The sequence below is a fragment of the Pituophis catenifer genome, unplaced genomic scaffold, assembly GCF_029215685.1.
Source record: "Pituophis catenifer annectens isolate HBS135680 unplaced genomic scaffold, rPitCat1.0.hap2 SCAF_8, whole genome shotgun sequence".
Taxonomy (NCBI): domain Eukaryota; kingdom Metazoa; phylum Chordata; class Lepidosauria; order Squamata; family Colubridae; genus Pituophis; species Pituophis catenifer.
Window position 1 is genome coordinate 61139778 of NW_027256888.1, and position 10177 is coordinate 61149954.

A 10177-nucleotide genomic window follows, 5' to 3' on the forward strand; every position below is an offset into this window, starting at 1 on the left:
TACTTGCCCTCTGGCTCACGCAAGTGGGGATGCACATGCACTCCATACCCAGAGACCAAAGAGCTAGTATAATATTAAAGAAGGATTTGCTTTTTACAATGAGATATGCCTACCGGTATAGCCATAAGGTCTGTTATTCCTCACCATTCCTAAATGTCTCCATGAATTACTAAAACCAAGTAAGTCTGGAGACTTATATCAGTTCCAGTCAATAAACAGAGCAGGTGTGCATTCTTTTCATGGCTTCAAATCACAGGGAGAAATAAACACTTCCCATGTGCAGGATCCCATTTAGAGTTGTTCCTCCTGACTGTTTGCATTGCGATACCTAGTTAAAAAACAGCTCTGTATCTATTATTCGGTGCTCCAATGAAAATGACTTGATAAATGAGGTCAAAGTACTGTACTTATGATCTATTCAACAATTGCACAAAGATAATATATCTAATAGGTCTATCAGTTACAGAAGGGTTGCTGCAACTAAGCAATGTTTTTCAAAAGAAACCTGGACTGCCTAAACCTGTCAAGGCTTGCCTATCATGCATCTTTACACAACTGAAATATTTGTATTGAACGGTGGAATATAATTGTGCCCTTAATGTTACAGTTTGTCTGATTAATGTTTATTTTACATATGTGTTTAGAGATATCTAAGCATTCCTAGAAAACATAACAGATATAACAAGAAATTAAAAGTTTTACAAGATTATAAATAGTCCTTGGTTTACTGTCAACTGCATAATTGATAGTAGATAGCCATTCTTATCTCATGTCACCCCCCCAAACACTGAAGTTACACGGATGCTTAAACATAAGAGTTCTGGAGTCTGCAGTTACTTGGTATGACAATCCATATAATTATACATGAACAGCGGGGAAATCACTACTTCAGCAATTAAAGAATTTTGTTTTAAAGCTCTTTCTTCCATGTTTATCTTTTGTGAACATGTTATTTTCACAAAGTACAAGCAACAGAATATGATTAATATCCCTAGAATATAATCATGTTATATTTACCATCCCTACAGATGTAGTAACACAGCTCTCAGTAGCCTACCAATTAAAGTAGAACAATTTTTCTTGCTAGTATTCTTCCTGCACATTCAAATGCAGATCAGAATTCTTTCCATCTATGCTAATGTGCAAAACTCCCAACCCTATCAAAAATCTACTGTACTGTTGGTTTCTGTTACTAGCAAGGATGTTTAAAGTAAGAGACTAAGCTTGATAGGTTATTTACAGAAGATTGTAGACTTAAGCCCTGACATCTTCACCTAATAACAGAGAGTTCCTATCAGTCAGTTTAGACATTTAAAATAATCCAACTGTCCAATGATCTGTTTAGGACTATTACAGTTACCTGTGTCAAGAAAAAAATCAGTTCAGATTAGGACTCAGGGCTGTTCACATTTAATTAGAGAGAAGTTCCATTGGAAGGAATGAAATGACTTTCAAATAAATGCCAAGGTGCCAGCTGTAAGCCTTTCTAGTTTCAGATGGTTTCCTCCTCAATGAGAATCAGTGCAGTGCAGTGCAGCAGTTTAGAGACCAAGCTAGGAACCAGAAAACCTGGCGTTGAATTAGTTTCCCATTCACAAAGTGGCTTTTCCCCTGTGTTAGGAATTTGAAACTGACCAACTTCAAAGGATTGCTGGAATCCTTGTGACAATTCAAGGTTTATGATTTCCAGAGGGGGAATAGCCTTAAAATAGTGGAAAACGAAACCAAACCAAAAATGCTAAATAACAAACTGGAGTCTTCCTAGAACTTTAAAGAGGTGTATGGACTACTATATGGAAGTAAGGTGCCAATCATTATGTCACAAGTCTTTTAGGCATATGAACTGTTTCCTGCACCTAAAGGCTATGCTTTTTTATTACAAAAGAAAGGAGCACAAAAATAAAACCCCGTTTCCTTTATCTATTTAGGGTTATTATTATGGTCTTGTAAACTTCTAACTGCAGGTGCCTCGGCTACTGATACGTCCCAGCTCTGCTTCCTCCAGTAAGGGAAAACTTTTCACCGTTGTGTTTTGTGCAAAGTGCTCGATTTTGAACGGAGCGTCTATCTGATCCCCGTGCAAAGAAAACGGAGTGCAAGTCTGATTCCACCACCAACAGGTTTTCTGCAACCGCCTGAGCCACTCTTAGATGTTAGTGAGGGGAAAAACAGAAGAGCCGCGTCAAAGGTTGTGAACTGTTTCCTTCCCTTAGCAAATTGGACAATTTCTCCTTCTCCCCCAGCTCGGAAAAGAAACGGGGGCTTCGGGTTGCCGTCCTTTCTTTCGTTTCCACCCCACCCACCCACCCACCCACAACCTTTTCCTTCCAGGAAACCGACCGACTCACCTTCCGTCGAAGTCCCCTAAAGTCTCCAGGTAAAGCCAGGATAAAACGAGGACCCTCAAGGAGAAATCCATGGCGAGAAGGGAAGACAGACAGACACAGACAGAGGGGGAAAAAAGAAAAAAGAAAGAAAAGAAGAGGGAGAGGGAGAACAGCCCTGGGTCTCTCGACCACCGGCGGCAACGGCAGGTTGGGAAGAGATGCAGGAGGGGAAGGGAGGCGCCCTCAACTCAGCCCAACGCGCCGGGAACTGAACGCCAGCTGGGGCCTCCGGGGGCGCCCGGCTGCAGCTAATCCGAGTCCTCACAGGAGGCGAAGAGAAGAGGTCGGCAACGAGGCAAGCGGCAGGAGGGAGTCTCTCCCGCCCTCACTGCCCTCCCCCCCCCCGCGCGTCCCTGCCTGGCGCTCCCCTCCCCTCCCCTCCAGCTCGGAGGCGGTCACGCCGCCCGCCGCCGGGAAGAGTCTGGGGCGCAGGCGTGCGCGTCTCGGCTCGCCCTTCGGGGTAGCGTGGGAGAAACGCGGCGGAGACCCTTTGGCCGATCCCAGCGCTGGGGAAGAGAGAGCGACCGTTTCAGACGGCTTTCTTGGAAACCAGCGGAATAGGGGAGCAAAAGCGCGGGGCCGCGGATCGTGTTTACTGGTGGATGTCCTGAAGGAAGGTCACCTTTGATGGAGATTTCAATTGCCCGTGTCGGGATCTGTTTCTTTGGGGAGGGGGAGGGGATCAGCCCCGTTACACTTGATGGAGGAGCGTGAAGTAAGGTAAAATATAAAAGGTAAAGGTTCCCCTCGCACATATGTGCTAGTCGTTCCCGACTCTAGGGGGCGGTGGTCATGTGGCCGGCATGACTAAACGCACACGGAGCGCTGTTACCTTCCCACCAAGTGATCCCTATTTTTCTACTTGCATTTGTTGTACGTGTTAAGGTTATTGTTGTTGTGTTACCAACCAGCAGAGTAGATTGCACAGAGAAATGTTGCTGAGAGCAATGAATAAGAGATAAGCAAACTGGTTTATTAAAAGCTTACTTTATAGTGGAAAAACAGTTTCATAGTCTCTAAACAAATTCCAAGTCTTTGCCAGTAAATCAGTCCAGTAGTTACAGAATCTTCTTACCCAACAAACAGTAGTTGGTTAGAATAACAAACTCACTCTGGTTCACAAACCACGATGGTTGCAGATCCATCCAATGATAATTACAGATAGCACCTCCTCTCAATGATAGCTTATCATATCAGCTTCATCATCAACAGCAGCATCATAGCAGCAACCTCTCAACAGCATATCATAGCAGCAACTGAACACGTTGCAGTACCTTGCTTAAATATTCTTACAACCAGTAATTATGTGATTACAGCATGACTCAGCATTAAAGCCACATAATACATATACAGATAAAGTAACAGTACACTTATATTGCCTGGACAACATAGTTAGGCTCAAACCATATCCTAACAGTACGTGCTTTCGAACTGCTAGGTTGGCAGAAGGTGGGACAAGTAGGATTCGAACCGCTGAACTGCCAACCTTTTGATCGACAAGCTCAGCGTCTTGGCCACTGAGCCACTGCATCCCTGTTAAGCTAAAATATAATGGGAAGCAAATAATGGGTAACAATCACATTTTATTTCATGTACATCCCAACACTTCAGATGATCCCTCCCCCTCCCTCCCCATTTCTTTCCTGTCAGTTTCTGACTCCTGGTTAGGGTTAGGCTGAATTAGTCTCTGCGGGTTTTCCTGTCAAGATCAAGATTTAGGAAGTGATTTGACATTGCCTGCTTCCTAGGGCTGAGAAAATGTGAGTGGCGAAAAGTCATCTGGCTGTAAAAATAACTCAGGGTGTCCAAGTTTCTAGTCTGATGCTTTTAACCACTACTACACCAAACTGACTCTCTGGATGTCTTACCATGATGTAAAAACTAGAAGTGTAAATAAATATAACACAATCCAATCGTTAAAACAATTAACAATGAAAAGCTTGCTGAAGAGGTGCTTTGGGCTATCTTCCTAAAAGTTTTGAGTGTAGGAGTCAAGCTAGCTCAATAGGGAGTACATTCCATAAGTTCAGAGCAGCAGGAGATTCTTTCCCACAGGTCTACAGCAAAGGTTCAAGCAGGGTGAGAAGGCATCTTCAGAAGAATTCCAGCAGATTTCTGTAAGCAGGACATAAACTAATGAGGTCCTAAGCTACTTAGAGCTTTAAAGGTCCATACGAAGACCTTAAATTGTGCCCTATAAGTAATGGGCATTAGTCCAGATCATGCACCACAGGATCCATATTATAGTAGCTTGACCACAGAATCCACATTATGGATTCTGCTCAGACTTGCTTGTTCGGGTTGTATTTCAGTTGTAATTTCCAATCACTTTAAAGGGTAACCTACAAAAGGAGCTTCGCATTAATCAAGATGGGTTGTAACTGAGACATTGATCAGTGTTGTGTCAAAGCAGCTCAGGGAGTATTGCACTTGATGCACTGACTATAATTGTGCAAATGTGTTCCTTGGCAAAGCTGGCACTTACAAATCCAGAGTCAGCTGGAGATCAAAGAGCAATCCCAAACTGTGAGCCTGCTTTTTATGGGGAGATGCATTCCCACCCAGAACAAGCTTCACTTTGATCCCAAGTTTAGCACCTCGTTGTTTGCATTTTATTTTGGCAGCCCATCATTGAGACAGCATTCAAGGGTATGATTGTTCTTTTGGAGTTAAAAAGTAGGTAGAAGGATAGAATTGTCATTGGCATCCTGATACCATTTCTCCAAAATGGATAAACTTAGATATTAAACAGCATAGGAGACCTGAAAGAACCATGTAGCATTCCATAGGTCAATATCTAGTGGTCAAACAATATTCTTCCAGCACCACCTTCTGGACACATTCTGAAATAAAGTTTGGTGTCCCTCCAAAACCATGTCCCCAAGGCCCAACCCATTAGAAAGCCCGGAAGATAGAAAGCAGCCAAGAGGTCCAATAGAAGGTACACTTTCCTCCAGCTATGATCTCTAGAATAGATCATGTTTCCAGATGACAAAGGTGTCCTATTTTATCTTGGAAGGAACGCTACTGAAATGAGTATGATGCATCTGGAATTGTGATGCTATCACTTTATCAATACCTTATCCAAGAGTAGAATATTTAAGTAACCTATAATTTGAAGATTTTTCAAGAAAGGAGGTCTTTTTAAATAACGGTTTCTGCCTACATTTAGTATGCAGGTCACATTCCACACTCGGGAAAGAATTGATCACCTGCCTTAATTATGAAGTCTGTTGGAAAGTGGCTGTTTTATTCTGCTCTGAAGAATAAGGAATGAACAAGTAAGTGGTAGCTTTCATTGCCACACATCCTGTCCTTATCCTCAGATGAAAAGAATATGAGCATGACTTGTCTCAAGAGCAGAGTCCAAACTGAAGCAAATCTGATCAGTTTTATTTGTAGAAACAAAGCAAAGCGAAAATTCCTGAGCTGAATTCTGAATTTGGCACTCTCAAAATCCTGATGGACTTGCATTTTTTTTTGTACAGCAGAAGACTGTTCTGCACAGACATAATGGAGGGAGAGAGGCATGTCCTTATGGCAATTGCTGCTGCAGATATTATTTCAAGTATCTTAAGAGTGCAGCAGTCTAAAAATTAAGTGATAAATGGGCCTAAAAATACCCCTATGGTTCAGCCTGATTGCTCATTATATTTCCTCTGTTTGTTCTTTTGTTTGCTTAAATGTTTTCAGTTCTCTGATAATCAACATGTCAACTGACTTCTGCTGAAGAGAGGAGGGCATTTAGATGCTATAGTACCAACTATTTAGGCCGTTATTATATTCTACAGATCAGGATTTTGATAATAATAAAGACTGATTAGATGGGATATTCTCCAACTTCATCCCCCAAAAAAATTACATACAGATTTGTTTGAATTTTTAAACAAAGGTTTATAGCAGTTGCTATTCTAAATATGTTCGGAGAATAATCTGCCCATTAATCTGGAGTTACAGAATGATCCTCTAGCACAGGGGTGTCAAACTCGATTTCATTGAAGGCTGAATCAGGGTTGTGTTTGACCTCGGGGGCTGAGGTGGCTGTGGCCACCTTGACATCACTTGTGTCAGGGGCACCTGTGGTGGCCCAAGTGCTCTGACAGCAAAAACGGGCTCCCAATCTCGTTTTCAGCTGGGACGGCCTCCTGCAACCCTCTGCCAGCAAAAACGGAGATCGGGAGGGCCACACACGGATGCAGAGGCACCGTGGGCTGGTCTTTGCTGTTTCCAGGGTGGCTTGTGGGTCAGATCTAAGCACTGCATGGGCTGGATCCGGCCCGTGGGCCTTACATTTGACACCCCTGCTCTAGCAGATCATTAGCCAAACAGAATAGCCAAACATAAATCCACTGTGCATCCTGCTGGATATGCAGATTCAGATACTAAACAGGTCCATGAAATCCTAACCATTTCTCAGCAACATCAGCATGGATATTGGAATTCTCAGGATAAAAAAATATAAGTTATTCTAGAGCGATAACTATCATCCTGGCTAGAGTTTGTTGATCAATGGTGCACGGTATCCTGAGTGTATCTGTTGTGACTCCAACTCCCGAGCCTGTCCTCATGGAGGAAGAGGACTCAGAAGGTGAGGGGGAGGAACTGACAAGGCCTCCCTCTCCAGGACCCTCCTCTCTGGCAATGCCTCAGGTTCCATCCGAAGACCAGGAGGAACAGCTGGGATGGGCCAGGAGGAAGGCATTTTGGAGCACCCATTGATAGAGAGTGATAATGATGAATCCTGGCTTGATCCCAGGCAGCGTCGGAGGGAGAAGCGTGCACAGCAAAGGAAGAGGCGTGGGATTGAGTTGAGTCACTGAGCCACGCCCCACAAGGGATAAAAGGGGGCGTGATTGCTCGGCAGGCTTTGTGACGGACAAAAGTTTAAACTCTAAAGAGTCACATCGTGAATCCTGCACTTCGGCTCAGATATATTTTGGACTAAATTCTTGTGGATAATTTGTCGCTCTGGAAACGGACTGCAGATAAGGCCTCTCCTGCTTTTTGGGAATACTAATTGGACTTGGCAGGCGTTTTACAGTTAGCTGCCAGAACTCTCATCTGCCAGGAATTCTGGTCTGTTTATACAATAAATTATTGGCAGGGGTGTTTGATACTGCATTTGTCTGTGTGAGGATGGGGGACAGAACAGTATCCTTACATTTTCTCAGCTGCCTGAATGCAGTAGCAAATATAGAAAATTGGCAGACGTGTTAGATGGCGTTTGACCAATAAGATGAATATAGTTATTGCACCTGCTGGCACCTCTTTAAAGAGTCTATGTCTTCCTTTGATTTTGTCTGATAGCTGCATCATCCCAGGAAAATGTTTCCATTAAAGAAGTGTTAAAAAGGCACGTCTTTGCCACCACCTCCTTAACATTTCTTTAACTCAAACACATTCTTTCCTGATATCAGGAAAATGTGTAGCAAGCCATAACGACATCACTTCCAAAACATTTTTTTCTATTTTAGATCTGAATAGCTGCACAATCCTGTAAGATTCCCATAACATCTACTGTGATCAGATTAGCTTGGAAATAAGGACTTTTCTAAAACTCGTCATCCCTAAAAGACCTATTTTAAACTGTCTGGTGTTGATTGAAATTGCAGTCCTCAAACATCTGAAGGCACCAGATTGCCGCAGATAAAACAAATCTATCTTGCTGGCAAATTTCATATCTGCACATCTTTGGACCATACTTACAATTTCCCTCCTCTATTATTCATTTAAATTACTGTACTAACTATAATTTTCTATTGCTTTTCAGTTATCTGATATACAAAGCAGTTCGCATCAGTAAAGGGAAGACCACTGACATAAAGTAAGAATTATGCACATCTTGAACAACAGGAAATCAAGTCAAGAGGTGCAGCTGTCTTTTCCAGGAAGATAGAGATGGGTTGAGCAACTGCAGCAATGATGGTGTCACGGACAGAACTTGGAAAAGACAGCACCAAATCCTGCAGCTGCTTTTGACAGAATCCCTATCATTCATGCCATTTCTTACTCTGAAAATTTAGCAAACTCCATTAAACCTTCTTCAAGTTAAGCTCAACTTCTGAACAAACATCATCCACTTTTGTCACTGTCTTTTTCTTGGATGGTTTTTGACTTCCAGAGTAATTTATGGCTGGTATTTCTGGATCGGAGTGAAATCTACTTACCTTCCCTATCGGTTCGGAAGTGCATGTACCGCGTGTGTCATATGTGCGTGTGACTCTCTGCACATGTGCAGAGGGTAAAAAAACAGATTTAACCCTTTCTTTCCCCTTCTAAATACTTAATGAAAATTATTCTATAAAAGCACCATTTGAATTAAGAAAAAAAATATTCGTATCAATTGAAATTTTATCTAGGTAGAAACCCACATTTCAGCAGAGTAATTTTCATAAGGGTTGAGGGAAGGAATACTACATTCTCCATCTTTTCTGCTGAAATTTTGATAACTTGCTATCCCACAGCAATTATTTGCATATTAAAGGACATGCATGTTACATACAAAAATTAATTTAGTAAATTATTTGGATTCCATGTTAGAACTGAAGAGTTAAATATATAAATGCCATTGTGGCATTTATTTACAGTCCAGCCTGCCATAAAAATGCAAATATAAATTGTTGCACAATTATTGAAGAATAATTGGAAGATTAATTTTATACAGCTTTTTGTACTGATTAACCTAAAAATCTCTTCCAATACTGGAATTGGAATGAAGTAGCTGCACTTGTCTATTCAGCAACAATATTCTTAACAAATTCATCTTCTAGGAAGCTGATATATAAAGGACATCTAAGAAGCAAGTAAGTGAAGAATGTTCAGACCTCCCTCTTTCCTTATTGCATTACAATTCTTTGGTGTAATTTTTATTTAAAATTTGAGTAAATGAGTTGGTAAACTGAAAATCACTGCTTTTAATTAAAAAAAAACCCTTACCAATCCATCTGATAAAATGAAATACTAAACCAGGGGAGTCAAACTCAATTTTATTGAGGGCTACATCAGGGCTGTGTTTGACTTTGGGGGGCCGGGGTAGTGTTGGCATGGCCAGCTCGACATCACTTGTGTCGGGAGTGCCAGTGGTGGCCCGAGCACTCTGCCAGCAAAAATAGTCCAACGGACTCCCAAACTCCATTTTCGGCTGTGATGGCCTCCTGCAACCCTCTGCCAGCAAAAATAGAGATGAGGAGGGCTGCATATGGCCTTTCCAAGCTCCATTTTCACTGGCAGTGGCACCACGGGCAGGTCCTTCACCGTTTAAGCTTTAAGCACCCCATGGGCCAGGTCCATGAGTTTCACACTCCTGTATTAAACCATACTGTTGATATATGGGGCCGAGGGAAACTAATTTTAAAAACTAGTTAAATCTGCATGTACACATACAGCATTTAAAGTAACTGGGTTAGCAGGCCTAGTCAGTTCTGTGACTCTGTTATTTGGTCTTTATCAGATAAAACTGGCACGGTTGTCACATCGGTCTCTGTAACACATACTTGCACTACTAAACTTTATGCCAGCAAGAAAGTTAGAAGCTAAAAATAAAGCATGAAAAGTGTTGTGACCTTTTTGAAGAGGAAAAAAAAGAATGCATGAAAGCTGATTGCCAATTTGAAAACAATTTGGAATGCTTTGTTAATACACCCTAAACCATGACCCCATTTAGAACATTACAATCTTAAAGAATAAATTAGAAACCACAGTTGAGCAGATAAAATTACAAGTAGCATAGATTGGGAAACTATGTAATAATATATGCATCAGCTCTAGTTGTTGATACACAATGATGAACA

At 41.8% G+C, this 10177-nt stretch overlaps 1 protein-coding gene and 1 long non-coding RNA gene across 5 annotated transcripts in view; one reads left to right on the plus strand and one right to left on the minus strand.

Annotated features, from left to right (window-relative positions):
• NPNT (nephronectin) overlaps positions 1-2641 on the minus strand; it is an 81502-nt gene extending 78861 nt beyond the window's left edge. For 2 of the 3 annotated variants that reach the window (XM_070948375.1, XM_070948373.1), the window contains exon 1: positions 2349-2641. In XM_070948375.1, the coding sequence (XP_070804476.1) occupies positions 2349-2419 (71 nt within the window). In that variant the 5' untranslated portion in view covers positions 2420-2641. The remainder of the gene's footprint in view (positions 1-2348) is intronic. The other variant, XM_070948376.1, reaches the window with a different exon arrangement.
• Positions 2642-2803: 162 nt separating this feature from the next.
• LOC139320603 (uncharacterized) lies at positions 2804-8992 on the plus strand. 2 transcript variants are annotated; one of them, XR_011600707.1, is made up of 3 exons: positions 2804-3121; positions 5560-5668; positions 8158-8992. It is a non-coding gene; the product is annotated as an uncharacterized lncRNA (long non-coding RNA). The 2 variants fall into 2 exon arrangements; XR_011600708.1 differs by having other exon boundaries at positions 2804-3107.
• Positions 8993-10177: the final 1185 nt, after the last annotated feature.